This window comes from Nesoenas mayeri (genome assembly GCF_963082525.1).
Source record: "Nesoenas mayeri genome assembly, chromosome: 8".
Classification (NCBI taxonomy): domain Eukaryota; kingdom Metazoa; phylum Chordata; class Aves; order Columbiformes; family Columbidae; genus Nesoenas; species Nesoenas mayeri.
The window spans coordinates 33,334,468-33,350,618 of record NC_137554.1 but is presented as its reverse complement, the minus strand read 5'-3'; the positions used below and the strand labels follow the sequence as shown (position 1 = coordinate 33,350,618).

General features: G+C 41.6%; 1 protein-coding gene across 1 annotated transcript; it reads left to right on the top strand.

Annotated features, from left to right (window-relative positions):
- Window positions 1–14,096, top strand: MKNK1 (MAPK interacting serine/threonine kinase 1; the record flags this gene model as incomplete). Its single annotated transcript, XM_080349171.1, has 11 exons — window positions 1–97; window positions 607–704; window positions 2,162–2,241; window positions 3,681–3,754; window positions 7,001–7,105; window positions 9,707–9,762; window positions 10,319–10,414; window positions 11,245–11,439; window positions 12,061–12,225; window positions 12,899–12,942; window positions 13,868–14,096. The coding sequence occupies 11 exons, from the start codon at window positions 1–3 to the stop codon at window positions 14,094–14,096; spliced, it is 1,239 nt and encodes a 412-aa protein (XP_080205297.1).
- Window positions 14,097–16,151: the final 2,055 nt, after the last annotated feature.

Below are 16,151 nucleotides of genomic sequence, written 5' to 3'. Positions count from 1 at the left end.
ATGGTCAGCAGTCAGCCTCTCCCCATAGCAGACAGTGGCAAAAGGAAGAAGAAAAAAAGAACCAGAGCCACAGATCACGTCCCTGGGAAGTTTGAAGGTTGGTGGCAACTTCTAAGCTTTTAATTGTAATGATCTGTTTTCCCTCTGCTGGTCTCTGTTTTCTTAGCTAAACACGACTCTTTGGCAAAAGTCATAAGTTAACATTTCTGTTATTCTATATCCTTGTGGGTCCCTTCCAACCAAGGATTCTGTGATTCTTAAGACACTATCTCTGCAAGTAGATTGATTCTGAGTTTTACATGGAGACTGAGAAAGTGGATGAAGTCCTAGCAATTGCTGAACTATAAAATGTTTCTTGTAATTTTGATGCTGGAATGAAGTCTACTTTAAATTTTCCTTCAACTTGAAGGGGAGGAAGTGAAAAATGAGACCTAATTAAGCCTGGCACATGTACTGTAATACTGCATAAATCTATTTTCTGTCTTCATTACCAAGGGAATTTTTTCAGTTGCTGTCGTATGAGGGATGCTCATCAGATAAATAGCTTGTCTTGATGTTATTCACTGAAATGGCTAATGGGTCCTTTCTGCTGGATTTCTTTGGCAGACTTGTACAAGTTGACTGCTGAGCTGCTTGGTGAGGGAGCATATGCCAAAGTTCAGGGTGCTGTCAGCCTCCAAACTGGGAGAGAATATGCAGTAAAAGTAAGTATAGAATAAAAGCAACATAACTTCTGTCTATAACATGTCTTTTCCCTTCTAGTATCGGTGAAAATCTGTAATAGAGTGGGTAATAGGAAAAGCTTTTTGAAAACTTTTGATCCTTGAAATGAGCTTTATAACAGCTGAGATATGTCATCTAAAGTATTGTGCCTCTGGAGTGAACTGGTACATCAGCCACAGATAGAATTCACGAACAATAAATGACTGTGTGATGATTACATCTCAGGGCAAGCTTTCCTCTTGTGTCCTGGTTTGACTGTAGTCCTACCAGTTTTTATCTTGTCTTGTGAAAGAGGCAGAGTCATTATCTAGCATGGCTTACCAAATAATGGAAGCTTATGAGAATGCTGCTCTGAGTTCAGAGAGCATCAGTTACTGCCACTAGTTCATGTAAAGCTGTCTCTTATTTTTTGATAGAGGTGAACCTTCTGCAATACCATTATATTAAACATTAGGGCCCATTTACAGACTTGTCCTGAGTCCCTTGTTAAATTACAAACACATAGTATAACAATAGGAAAGCATTATGCTTGATTCATTTGCAAAAAACATAGGCACAAAATTTTAAGCCCCTTTTAAAATCTAGTCCTGTAGATGCTGTAATTTTGTGTCTACTTTGTAGACTTGTTGAAGTTGAAAGTCTGTAATAAACAACTCGCTACATTATGAACTAGATGTGATCAGATACCAAGTCCCATGTAGTACTGGTGAATAGCTGCCCATTCTGCACTGGAGAACTCGGGCTGTGAAAATGAGAAACTGATACTGGATACAGATGGTGGTGTTTGTGGTAGTGTCATGAGCTTTCAGTTCACGTGGCGAACATTCAGTCTCGGCCTCTGTGAAGAGCCCTTGTCCTTGTCCTCTTTCGGCCAGAGGAGTGTGTGAAGGAAGGTGTCTTCTGATGGCATTACAAGAGGGCTCCGAGATTGAATGTATGTTTTTATTAATACATTAGGTCTTGTGATGTGGTCTCCATGATGTTTGCACTATGAACAAAACTCTCATTTTGTGGCGAATTTGGTACTTTTTACTTAAATGCCTATAATGATGAATCTCTTCTTTTTGACTGTTCAGTGTCTGACATGACTCAAATCTATTTTGGTTAGAACTCAAAAGGATATCCTTTTCTGCATGTTGCAGAGTTAAAATGATGCAAGAAAAAGCTCGTGGTAACTGGTCAGTGACTGTGTAACATGTGGAGTTTATTTCCTTTCCTCTCTTCCTGTCCTCATTTCTCTTGTCCTTTTGAGTACCTTCCAGAGCTCTGCTGACACTGTTCATAAATGACAGATGAGAAATTAAACAAGCAAATGTGCCGTGTTTCTCGCTGGTGGGTGTGCCTGAGATTCAAGCTTTAGGTCGGTTAACTAATTGCAGAGCCACACGTACAGTTCCTGCAGTAATTTTTCAAATGTGAGCTCTAACTCTTTCCACAGATTATTGAAAAAAATGCTGGGCATAGTCGGAGTCGGGTTTTTCGCGAGATAGAAACGCTGTACCAGTGTCAGGGTAACAAGTAAGTATGGAGTTTTGTGTGTGTGTGTGTTTATTTATCTGAAGTATCCTCATTTTTTTTTTTCAAAATTTAAGCCTCTAATGTGTGACTAGGTTTGGAGCTTTGCAATAGTCTTTTTAAAACCAGTTGAAATTCAGACTTGACCTATTAAAAATATGAATTTCCCCTTCTCTTACCTAGGAAATATAGGGAAATATTTACAAATTAAGTCGCACAACTCAATTAGCAGCTAGGTCAGTGTAGCTTGAATATGCTTCAGCGACACACGGCTTTTGTCTGAATGAGGAATTAACATTTTGACACTCTTTCCTGTGATTGCACCATCAGCAAAAGCTGACCTGATACCAGCTGCTCTGGAGAGGAACAGTCTTGCTGTTCCTTTCCTTCATGTGCGGTTTGTCCTCTTTGTGTCAGCCTTCCTGCTTTTGCACTGGGCCTCTTAGGTCAGCCAAAAGCTAATTTAGTTTCCATTTGGCTGCGTGCTGACTTGACGGAGCCACAGGATGAAGCAACTTTAAAGCTGCTGCTCCTGATTGAAAAAGCGAGGAAGGCAATGCAGCCCGTGGCAGTGTGCTCTGTGATGAGTTTAAGCCAATTCTGAAACTACTTCTTTACATTCTAGGTTAACGGACACATCTGTACAACAACTGTTTTCTATACTACAGTTGCGTAGCTCATATAGAACTTTAAGACTTTTAGTACAACACTTAAAGATAGCTTAAAAACAGAGTTGTTGACTGAACTCATAGGCTTGAGCTGTATAGAGGAGCAGATTATATCATTGTTCTGTGTGTGGTTAAGAGCGTATGGTCATCTAGCACATAACTGATGGAAAAACTCAAGGTTTTGTGACCATATGCAGAATTTGGATTTTGCGTGTGCTTTAACTATAAAAACAAAAGCCTGACTTGCACGTTTGGCATTCTCAGAGCATCCTGTGGTGTTTGTGTTACGCTGCACTGTTACACTGTACACTAAACAGGAGTTAGTCGAAAAACGGTAACCAATGCACTGGGTTTAATGTCATGCTGACAGGTGTCTGTCTGCACTGAGCCCGGTGTGTTCTGCCTTGTGATTTGTAGAGAGAAAGAGTGCCAGCTGAATTTTTCTCTTCGTTCTTGCCTTCAGCACAAATGCAATGTTCTGAATTCTTAAATACAACCAGTTACCAGTTATCTTCTTGTCAATTGAACAGTAGCAGAACTGTTTCACAGCCCTGTCTGATTTTGGTGTTCGGCCTCTTTCTCCTACTTAAATTTCAGTGTGATTCGGAATTGTGGTTTTAACGCCACAGGCAACCAAAGCAACTTATTTAATTAGCGCTCTTCTTTTCTGTTACTTCTGGCACTTCCTAATTATCCATGCGGAAACTCTTCATTGTTTTGTGTATAATTAATGCCTAGTTCTTCTGCTTCCTCTATCTTTTTTTCTTTTTAAAGGAACATTTTGGAGTTAATAGAATTTTTTGAAGACGACACAAGATACTACCTTGTCTTTGAGAAGCTGCGAGGAGGTACCGTGCACCAGCTGTGCCTTTGTTCACCCAATTGTCTTGGTCATGTTTGTCTCAGTGTTTTAAAGTAGAAAGTTAAGAACTTATTTTAAATGCTTGAGAATTTTAAGGCGAAATAGTAAAGGAAGTAATGCACAAAGCTTGAAATATGGTTATTCTTGAATATTGATGGATGTTGTTATACATTTGCAATCCCTTTGTGTAGCTGAGCGATGGAAATGTCTGTTCAAGTGGAAGCTTTGGAATATAGTTAGTAGGTCACAGCATCTTCAGGCAAGGGCAGGCACACAGTATGTCAGGTTATTATGCGTGATCTTAGTACAGCATCTATACACTCTGGTAGCATTTTCCCTTGGTGTAGGATTGACTTTGTTTCCTGAAGCTCACAGAGCACTGTTGCAAAAACCCATCTTGTTTCTGGTGGCTGTTTGAGGGCAAATTGGCGAGCATCTGTGGTCACTCATCTCTGGCAGGTAACACTCCCCTGGGTTATAAGAAGGCTACATCAAACACTTTGTGGACTTTTTCATGTTTGTCTGCATTGAGCATGATTATAGTATGCGTTAATTTGCAGGGCTGTGCAAAACCACAAGTTATAAGTGTCATCCACCCTTTAAAGAAAAACTGAGTTTCTGCAGGAGTACACTGCTGCCCGTAGGGCATCATCTGTTGTCACTGGTCAAGGTGGTTTGCAATAGGAAACCATATGTGCAAGAAATACAAATTCTTTTATTATAGATGCAGAACTTTTTAAAAAGAGGAGATGTGTTTTTCTTGAGTAAAACCTTGTGTTTTCCTTCCCTTAGAATTACCTCATCATTTCATTGTGCTTTCCTCTAATGCTGTTCTTCTTAATGCACAGACTTCACTGACAAATGAGCTATAATAGGGCTCCACTGGGATGAATCTACATTTGTCTCTGTGTCATCTGCACATCCTCCCAGTGCTTAACAGTCGTCTTTGACTGTGAGCCTGTGGTTGTCTGTGTACCTGCACGGCTGCTGAGAGGATAACAGTGCTGCTTCTTCCCTCGCTCAGCTGTGGGTTTGAACGATCATCAAAGAAATAATGGGAATTAGGGGTCAGACCAGCTTTGGATGCACCGCAAATTCTGTTATAAGCAGCGTGGTTGGCAAGAATGAGAATGTTAATCTTCAATGCAAGCCTTGCTTTAGTAATTCCAGTCTCAGAGACCAACGTTGCCTACAATGTTGGGTCATAACTTGGGCTTGTTTGCAGCTTTGTCTTCCTGTAGCTGTGGTAGCTGAAGGAGCTCTGTTCCCCTTTTAGCTGTGTTCAGTTCACCACGATATGCAAAAGCTGTTTAATATCCTTGCCTGACAGCATTTTATAATTGAAAGTGTTAAAATCCAGTTGATTATACTGAACTTGCATGATTTAAGAGTCCTTTCCTCCTCTTTTTTTTTGTCTGTGAAATGCATTTTAGGAGGTGCTATATGATGCTTTCTCTCTGAATACTGAAGAGGTGGTAACAACTGTGGCAGGAGTGCTCTGCTGTTCTTTCTCTTTGTGGGATTCCTCCACGTGGGCTGAATATAAAGTCCGTGGAGTACGTTTTCATTGATATAGAAATAATTCTTATCTGAGAGAGTTAGGAATATCAGCTCTATTCAGAAGGGTAATGTGAAATAAACCTGCTGGATGGAATGAGCACTTCAGGTGGCTCAGTATTGTTTCCTGCAAAGTCTGGAGTCTTTTCCACAGGGGTGGAAACATTCAAGAACTATTATTACTTTCTAAAGGTGTAAATAACTATAGAAGGAAAACCTTTTGAACTCTGTGGCAAGCTAGGAAGTGTTATTTTTGGCAAGGGAAACCTATGTTTGAAACCTGATAACCTGGTCCACTGTGGCCTCCCTCCACCCATCTGACACACTGTATCTCTGCATATCTGAAGAATCGTTCGTCATATCTCTGCATATCTGAAGAGTCTTTTGTCTGTCCGTCTTCTTTTTGAGTGTTTTCCTGCTTCCTTTCTGAATCCTTGCTGTGGAGGAGTCACAGCAGCACTGATCATGTAAGAGTAGGAATTACCACAATAGAGAACGAGAGATTTCCTTCCACGTCTGGAACTGAAGAATAAAAATTAAATCACCTGAGATATGAAATATTTACTGCATTGGGGGCTAATAACAAGTGGCAGTTACTTCTTGAATTTTCTCTGCCTGATTGCTTTTTGTAAATAGACCTGTCTGGGCTAGAAGATGTAAGGCAGTGTAATGGGCTTGGATCTCTATGAACTAGAATTAATTGAGTTTTTTAAGAGACATTTTTAATCTTTTGAGGAGATTGATGGAATTCACTTAAAGGAGGTGAGGAATCAAATCTCCCTTTATCCTTTGTTAAAGGGATACCAGTGGAGCTGCAAGCTCCTTCAGTGTGTTCATATTTGAGAGATCTTTTGTCAGATTTCACGTCCCTGGGCAAATTTTGCTTCCAATCAGTGTATGAGCCTTACCTTGATGTCAGTGGGAAGTTTACTGTGTATTTAAAGGTAGAATGTCTTTATTTGATGGTACTGAGACAAAGTACATGCTTGACTTTCAGTGCAGGGCTTCAATTGCCACATCACACAAAACGAGGAGGGTTAGTTTGAGCATGACCACCCGTGACATGGGGGTGGGTGGGTGGGTTTTGCTGAAGTGTTGTGTGTGCCCTTAGCTGATATTTGAGTTTTACTGGTGCTGTTGCCAAGTCTCTACTGTTCACAGTGTGTGGAAAATAGACCAGTCGTGCTGGGACAGTAAAAAGTGATTGCCTTTCATGCTGTGCCCAAACGAGGGGACTGCAGAGTCTGAGAACTAGAATATGTTCCAGCATGCTTAAGTATTGAAGCTGCTCAGCTGAACCTTTTTCTTCTTAGTCATTCCCCTCTTTGGTCCGTGGAAGTTGCCCACTGTGAAAGACTGTTGTAAAACATAATAAATTAGGTTATGGATTCATGATACTTGGCACTACTTTGTCATTATTTTCCGAGGCTAATTTCATATAAAAACATGGAGTCGTGACACTTCAGTTTCTGCCATGTAAACATACTAGGACAGAGTGTTAGTTGCAAATAATTTTTTCTCAATTACTTCTGGCCCTGTTCACACTTAGATCAGTTCTCCCTTGGTGTCAGACTGGTAGTGGCTATTGTATTTTTATCCTTGTATCGACAAAGCCTTTTCTGAGCCCAGGCAGCACTCATACTGAGGTTTTCCCCTTCACTGGTTACTCTTACAGGTTCAATTCTGGCCCATATACAGAAGCGGAAGCACTTCAATGAACGAGAAGCCAGCAAAGTGGTGAGAGATATTGCCTCTGCCCTGGATTTTCTTCATACAAAAGGTGAGGGAAGGCTGTCTCCATCTTTACTAGTTGGTATTGTACACTTAGATTATGGAGCACATTTGAGCTGTAAGTAGTCAGCCTTTGCTAGCATTTCTAGTTACAGCAAAGCCAGATGATTTATGCTGTTTTCCTTTATAATATTATTTTCATAATGTGGCAGTTTAACTAATCAGCTGTGTTAGGATGGTATAGCCTTTTGGAGAAGAAAAGTTAAATTGTCATCCAGGGAGAATTAACATTAGGGTTGAATCTGTTTGTTTGTTACCTAAGCCACCATGTAACGGTTACTCAAAAGGGTCCTAATATCACAGAATCCCAGAATGTGAGGGGTTGGAAGGGCCCTGGAAAGCTCATCCAGTGCAATCCCCCCATGGAGCAGGAACACCCAGATGAGGTTACACAGGAAGGTGTCCAGGCGGGTTGGAATGTCTGCAGAGAAGGAGACTCCACAACCCCCTGGGCAGCCTGGGCCAGGCTCTGCCACCCTCACCCCCAACAAGTTTCTTCTCAAATTTAAGTAGAACTTTTTGTGTTCCAGTTTGAACTCATTACCCCTTGTCCTACCATTTGTTGTCACTGAGAAGAGCCTGGCTCCATCCTCCTGACACTCACTCTTTATATATCTGTAAACATGAACAAGTTCCCCCTCAGTGTCCTCTTGTCCAGCTTCAGAGCCCCAGCTCCCTCAGCCTTTCCTCACACAGGAGATGCTCCACTCCCTTCAGCATCTTGGTGGCTGCGCTGGACTCTCTCCAGCAGTTCCCTGTCCTGCTGGAACTGAGGGGCCACAACTGGACACAAGATTCCAGGTGTGGTCTCCCCAGGGCAGAGCAGAGGGGCAGGAGAACCTCTCTTGACCTAACTTAAGCTGAATGTGCGGAGAAATATGTATTTGATGTGTTAGGGCTGTAGTAGGTTGCTGAACAGCTGAAAGTCTTGGGGTGCTGCTCAAGGAAGTTTAACATTGACTCAGCTAATATATTTCTGTAGTTTTCTCACAGCTTTTAGTTTTAATTCCCTTTTCCCTGAGCAAGAGGGGAGTGATTCATTAAACTGCCTTTGGAGCAGCAGTCCACTTTCTTTCTTGTTAGCTGTGAACTGGTACAGTAGGGACATGGCTTGCAGAATCGACTACAACAACCTCCCCTAGCATTTTATTGTTCTCTTTATGGTTCTTCTGTGTGAAGTTAAAATAATTAGTAAGTAGCATAGAGAACACTCTAGTAAACAGGAAATTAAAGCAGTTTTATTGCACAGCTTAATGGTGAAGTGCTATAGCTAGATACCTTAAAAATTCGAATGGTGATAACTAATTCCTTTTCCAGGAGTAGTTTAAAACTCAGCTGGATGATAATACTGCCTTACACCCACTCGGGATATGTGTGCTTTATTGCTGATAATCCACTGGGGGAGTGTTTAAAGGCAGTTATTTTCTTTTCTCAGTGTTGTGTGCAACTGCAGGATAAAATGTTATATAATCAGACATTTGAATTTAAACTACAAAACAAAAAAAATGCTGTTTTGCGTTGCAAGCCAAGCCAACTGTTGGGAGTTTTGTCAGCCTTGCTGTGCACATCAGCACAGGCCATCTTCATTTGTCATGTTTCACATCTTCCAAGAGTAAGCAATGCGAACTGCATCCTTATGAAAGCTCTGAATCCTTTGGATCAATGCTCTGCTGTGCTATTAATGTTATATTTTCAGTCATGTCTTGTGGAGTGTGCTGAAGAGGAGACATTTGAAACTTCCTTGCCTAGAATTGGGTGGGATATTTTCTTTCTCATACTCTGAAGTAGTATCAAGTGTGCTTGGAGTGTTAATTTTTATAAGCAAAGCTAAAGTCCAGTTAAATTATAGCCAAGCTGATGATTTGGTTTTTCCAGTCTCATTTTCTGCCTTCCCTTTAAGTTAGATCGTATTAAATAGAGAACTTCCAGATATTGTGTGTTTAGGCATTTCAAGAACTGCTTTGACAACATCTTTGCGTGTGCATTTAACAGGTAGATAACCTTGTTTCCCTGTTGGCTTTACCTATTCTGATAGCAGTTGAATGAATGTGGAAGCCATATGGTTGTTCTCCTTTAGCTTTATCTGCTGCATCTCCAGCCAAACCCTTTAACTTTTATTTTATTTCAGGAATGAGTATGGATCTCATTGTTAAAGGGGTGATATTTTCACATGGGAACTTGGTCTTTTTTGGGGGAGAGTGTTTTGGGTATTGCCTGTGCTGGTAGGAGTTCAGCAAACCACCAGTTGATCCCCCTGGAAAAAAAGACCTTACCTTAGAAGGCATCTTAATAAGCCAACTTTAATTAACATAATTAATTTGGCCTAAGCCAAAAAGTTCCAGTGCTAGCAGGTTCTTATTTGCTTGACTGACTGTCATGTACGTTTAAAGATGATAAAGGCATAGCAGGATGCAACAGTGACTTTTAACAAACACACTTTGAAATTCAGTTATTTGCAGTGTCATTAAGAGGGGGTTGTGCAGCAAACTCAGACCTAGAATATTTCCCAGGCCACCTTGTAATACAGAGCGCTAATGAGAAATAAAACAGGAGAGTATCTTCTCTAACGAACATTTGTACTCTTTTTTAGGTATTGCTCACAGGGACCTGAAGCCTGAAAACATCTTGTGCGAATCTCCAGAAAAGGTGCCTCTCTGCTCTCTGAAGTGTATTTTTAACTTGCTTTCCAAAGACAGCCCTCACATTTTGTCTTTCTCTTCTTGACGACTTTTTGAACCCATTAGTGATCTTCAACTATATTTAATAGAACTGTAGCCCAAAAGAGACTAAATTCTTCTGCGAGCTGTAAAAGTGTTGAGCATCTTGGCTAGGAGATAAAAAGCCAACTGGCAATTACAGCTTAGCATCTCATCTGCTCTGAGGCAGCACCCACATGGACAAGCAATGTTTACAGGCCAACTGGTCATGACATGTAGTTCCCAAAGTGCCCCAGTGTGTACTGGCACTTGCCTTGTCAAATAACGAAAGTAATGTGATAGGGTCAGGTGCTGGGGATGTGGGAGCAACTGGGGTAGAGGAGGCAAATGCAAGTGGAATATACATGTAAGAGACTGGGTTTCGCTGGTCCTCCTGCTAGAACAATTTGTGTTTTCTCCTGGGGTTTTCCACATAGTGCTGTATTCATATATATTGCATTAGTCCCAGCCTTCTGGACCTCTTACTGTTTTGTCTTTGTGTGTAGGTATCACCAGTTAAAATATGTGACTTTGATCTTGGTAGCGGGGTGAAGCTGAACAGTGCATGTACTCCAATAACTACTCCTGAATTAACAACGCCGGTAAGACACCTGCTGTGGCTTCATGCTTTTTCTCTTCTACCATCCATCTATTTCTCTTATCTACAGAGGAGAGCTTTCAAAGGGCTTACTGCAACTGCACCAGGAGTCAGTAGTTCATTTAAAGTGGTTTTATGTGTAGTAAATGCTGTCTTGGATTCGCAGTCATAAGACAAATACACAAAAGCACAGGAGGTCATCGTGTTAATTCTCCTGTTGGCCAGAAGGTAACACATTGTCTTTTACCCCATCAAATGAGGAAGCTTTTCATGAAGCTTGTTTGGGCTGAGTTTGAACCTTAGTTCTGTATTCATTTCCCCATATTTGGGTTCTGTAGCTGAGACCCATGTGCTAAATACAGTGCAAGCTCTGTAATCAGTGTGTGGCTTTATAAAACACACTAGTTTGAAAAACTACAGTGTTATGCTAATCTCACTGTTTTGGAGGAATCTGTTACAGAAATCACCTCCCATAATATACCTATTTACTTTCTGAAAAGCCGGATAAATAATGGATAAGATTTAAAAACCTGAAATATGTAAATTAACACTTTGACGCTGTATAAAGGATCACAGATTCATATGGAACAGCTTATGATTCTGCTAAGGAACAGTAGGAACTCTTTTGCCTTCTATTAGGTCTCTATAGTCCTTATATCTGCAATGTGCTATTTTTTTCCTATGCAGCATGCTCACAAGATGTTTCAGAGCTCTTGGCAATTCCATTTAAACTTTGAGGGATGCTGTCTGCTATAAAGAGAGTGAAATGATGAACTTGAGTCTTGCTTTGATTTGACCCTTCCTTTGAAAACTTGTGTGAATTCAATTCCCTAGTGTGGGTCTGCAGAATACATGGCACCTGAGGTGGTCGAAGTCTTCATGGAGGAGGCCACGTTCTACGATAAGCGATGTGATCTTTGGAGCCTGGGAGTGATCCTGTACATCATGCTCAGCGGTTACCCCCCTTTTGTGGGCAACTGTGGCGCAGACTGTGGCTGGGACAGAGGAGAAGTCTGCAGAGTTTGCCAGGTGAATGCACCTGCCCTGGGCATTTGTGAGAGTGTAGTTTGCCCTGTGAATTTAAGGTGTAAGACGTGCCATAATTCCAACAGCAAAGAGCTGTGTCTGTAACCCAACCAGTTATCTGGGAGGACAGGCTGTCACTGAGAAGTGATGGTGGTAATATCGAAGCTGAGTGATGATACCTCTTTCTAAGGTAAGATTTGGCAACTGCCTCTTTGTCCTCTTGATGTGAGGTCTCAGAGCTTCTTGGTGTCCTCTCTGTCACCCTGCGATCCTCCTGTGTCCTGTAATTCTCGATGTAGTTTATGGTACTCACCACAATTCCTCAGATAAAATCTGAGCCCCAGGGGAGTCTCCACGCAGGGCCTGAATTTATTCTACCTGAAAACAGAGTACATTGGCCACACTGTTATGGGGAGGCTGGGGGGAAGCTGTTTTCAGCAGACAATGTATCGTGTCCATCTTAAGATGTGCTGAATCAATCTATGAAGCTGCCCATCACTCTGCTGACTCCATAAGGTGACAGGATGATTTCAGTTGTCACCCCCCATTTTAGGCGGATAAAACTGAGTGAGAAGTCTTCTGGTTGCACTCTAGTTGCTATTTAAATTAATTTTCCTCTACTAGAACAAGCTTTTTGAGAGCATTCAAGAAGGCAAGTACGAATTTCCTGACAAGGACTGGTCACATATATCCTCCGAGGCCAAAGATCTTATCTCAAAGTTGCTGGTTCGTGACGCCAAAGAACGACTTAGTGCTGCTCAAGTTTTGCAACATTCATGGGTTCAAGGAGTACGTATCCCCTTTATATTTAAGGGTTATTCTTATTCCAAAGCAATAAACAAGCTGTTAGTTGTCTCTAAACTTTTAATAGAGACATTGTGTGTTTTAGTGCTATTATCTTGATTAATTTAAACGATATACTGTGGCTTTATTCTTTCTGGAACTCTGTATGGTAAATATTTGGATGCAGTTGTCAAGCTTTAAGTGTTTGTGTATGTGGTTTGTGTGTTTGTTTTTGGTTTGTTTGTTTGTTTTTTTTAATTAATGCTTTATGCATTTTAAATGGCTTTCTTGTGACTACCAAGCACTGCAGTACACGAATTATGATGTTACTCTTTAATACAGTAGTGTAGGAGGCTGGTAGACAGAGTTTTAAAAGAGCAGCAGACTCCTTTTGCTTTAGTTCTCGAGGAAGGAAGGGATAAACCCTCTGGAGAGTTTTCAAAGCTTTAGTCTTGTACCTGCAAACTGTGGTATCTTGTGAGGGGAGATGGGTTATGAAATGTGCCAACAGTGATTTGTAAACCAACAGTGATCTGTAAACCCACAATGAATTAGTTTATGTGCAATATCAATTAACTGTAAAGATTTGGGCGAGTCACCCATTTTTAATCACTCTTTTGGGAAAGCTTGGTTCCCAGCTGCTAATATGTAACTAAATTTTCTTATCTGCTTCTTTTAGCAGGCTCCTGAAAGGGGATTACCTACTCCTCAAGTTCTTCAAAGGTAATTTTTTCTTTTGGTAATGTCTAAACTTGGCCAAGAATCATTACTGAAAGAATGTGGAGAGATAGGAAGTGACAAATCAGGGGGCAAGATCCCTGGCTGAGAGTGGAACTTGATAAATGTGCAGCACTAATTTCATTAAGAACATCAGAAATATTAAAGCTCTGATTTAGCTTTGTGATCTAATCTTGTTTGTTTGTGGGAAAGGCGTTGGGGAGGATTCCTGTGGTGCGCTGCTAATCTCACACAGGAAACAATGATGGGTTTGGCAGTTTGCTGCCCAGGAAGGGGGGCAGAAAAGGCACGAAGGCGTGTGTTATCCAAAGAGACTGCATTCTGATGGGTGAATAATCACCGTATCCACAGGCTCAGATCTGACTTCTATTGTAGGTGGTGGTAATCACAGTACCAATTTAAGTGTGAGCAGGGCAAACCTCATTTAAAGCAGTTTGATGGTAGATTCTGAATGCCAGAGAGCCCGAGTCACACATCTGTGTTTATTTCCATGTCTGCCACTGGTGATTCCAGGTGGTTCATCCCATCAGAAATACATTTCCTTAAGCCAGATGTGCAATTGTAGTAGGATTGCAGTACTCCAAAGCAAAAGTGTTGCCTCATATGCCCATCCTATTTTAACATATAGAAATTAAGCGTGGCATCTCAGGTGCCTTCCTGGGTTTACATGGAGAGTTCTTGGCAGAACGAGGACTAGAACTGTGGCTGTTTCCAAAAACCCAGAGTGGTTCTTATGTATTGCTGGCCCTTGCAATGAGGAGAGATGCACATATCAACTGGTCATCTTGCCTGCTGAGTTGATGTTTTGATAGGAGAAATAAAACTACCTGAAAACAGATATTCTGCTGTGAGGGCAGACAGGTGAGGCGACCGTGTGTGTTGTAACCGCTTTCTCCTTTTCCCTTGAAAGGAACAGCAGCACAAAAGACCTGACGCTTTTTGCAGCCGAGGCCATAGCCCTCAACCGCCAGTTGTCTCAGCACGAGAACGAGCTCAGCGCAGAGCAGGAGAGCTTGGCCCACGCCGTGTGTTCCATGAAGCTTTCTCCTCCGTCCAAGTCCCGCCTCGCCAAGCGCAGAGCGATGGCGCACGCCACCAAAACCAGTGACTTTCAGCCAGTTCCCCATAAAGCCTTTTAAATTTCTTTCTTGCTATGGATTGGCAAGAACAGCCTATGTTCTTATTTGGATTTTCAGTGCTGATAAAAGCTTCTCTGCTTCTGACTCTTTGATTAGAAGCTTGCTCTTGCGATGTGACTTGTAACTTTAAGGGGACGGCTTTTTATGGGAAAGGTTTTTGCCTGTCAGATTTGGTGCATTAAGATAATTTAGCTGATCTTTTTAAACTGGAGAAGATGGGTTTGCTGCTGTATCATCTGAGGCGATAAATCACCAAGCCTTCCTTATTTTCTTCTTAGAAGAGCATGCTTTAAATGCAAACTTGAAAACATCAGAAAGAATAATAGGCTGTCTTGCTTTGGCTGGCAGAGCCTCATGTCTCCCTGCCTGTGGTTCAGCAGCAGGGGCTGTTTTCAGCCAACAGTGCCCTTCTCTCTGTAGTCTCAGGACACAAAGATGATGACGGAGTGAATTTCTGTCTCCGTTACCTTCATTGGGCTTAAATATATGAGGATGATACTGTAAAGGTGTGAAGATTGCTCAGGTTTGTAGAGATGAAAAGGACTGGGGCGCTTTTTCACCCTGTTGATAGTTTGTGTGTGGATGAAAGCTGGGGGTGTGTTATTTCTTTACCTGACAGCTCTTTGTTCTTAACTAGAATGTTCTCCATATCATCTTTTTTTGTGTGTGTGTGTCCCCTTCCCTGGCATTTAGTCTTAAGTCTGATAACCACGGTATAACGTACTGTTCATATAATAGTTTATATTTAGTATCTGGGGTTTTTTTTCCTATTTTAATGCTATCTTCAGTTACACCTTTCTGTAAACTCATATTTCCCCAGGTCCTTTTGTGTGTGTTACCTGGAGTTCTTAATGTGAACGAACGGTCTTCAGTGAACTTTGGCATGTGAATAATGTGGGATCATGGACTGCAGAGGTACATCTGTACAAAATCGGTGCTGCAGCTGTTGCGTTCTGGCCCCTGCAGTGATCTCAGGCTGGGTGTCTTCCAGTTGTAGTACTGCGGTGCACAAGGGGTCACAGTCATTTGGAAGGGTACCAGCCAAAAAGCTGAGGATTATAAGTGACCAAGGTGACGTGTCCGTGGACAAGGACACAGATGTTGAGCACTTTCTGAAACATAAGCTGTGAAAAATCGGGCCGCTAAGATGCCTGACATGATGCACCTTAAACTTGCCAGCTCTTTCTAAAACCCTTTGCCAGGGCATTGTGTGGAGAGGGGAGGAGGAGGCCCCCAAGCGTCAGCACAAAACCCTCCCGAGCAGAATGAGAAGGAATAAAGTAGCAGATCCAGCAAGCGCTTGGAAATGGAAAGGTCAAAGCTGAATGTCTTTGCATTCAGCGTGGTTTTACATTATCTTTTAGCAGTGTGCATACAGCTATTTTTGTACAACATGCTTTATTTTATGACTAATACTAAAGCTGTTATTTAAGAGATTTTATACTTTGTGCCAGTGGATTATGAAATGTATTTTGCTTTGTTTCTATTAAAATGCTTGAAGTTATGAATTTATCACATTTGGCAGTTCTGTGTGGTTTCTTCCTCTTGATTTTTTGGTGACAGAGAAAAATAGAGAGTTAGTTCCTTCTCTGTGTGACTTGGATTAAGACAGTTTAAGTCTGTGAACACGAAGCATAGCTCCCTCTTCTATGGCTGCATTGCTTTATCAGTCTCTGGGGTCTCCTGTAATCTCAGCTTTCTCAAGGTTAAATTAAGATATGACTGCACAGAGAGGGCTGGAAGGGATCCTGTGGTCTTTTTGACTTTGATAAGAGATCACGTAACTAAAGGCCAGTGGATTCAGGAACTTACCTGCACTGTCACATTTCATGTTCTTCCCTTCGATTTGTGTATAAAGCAAAAATCCTGAAGTGTGGCTGGGAGTGGTGGCACGAAGCAAAATACTTCTTTTGGATGGAGCCCTGAAGCCTTTCAAACTCCAGAAGCCTGAGCAGCAGCATTAGCGTGGAAGTGTGAAAAGGGGACGTAAACGGTGCTGCTTGCCTAGAGACGATGGGATCTGGTAGGTTTGTTCCAGAGCTGGTAAGTGGTCCT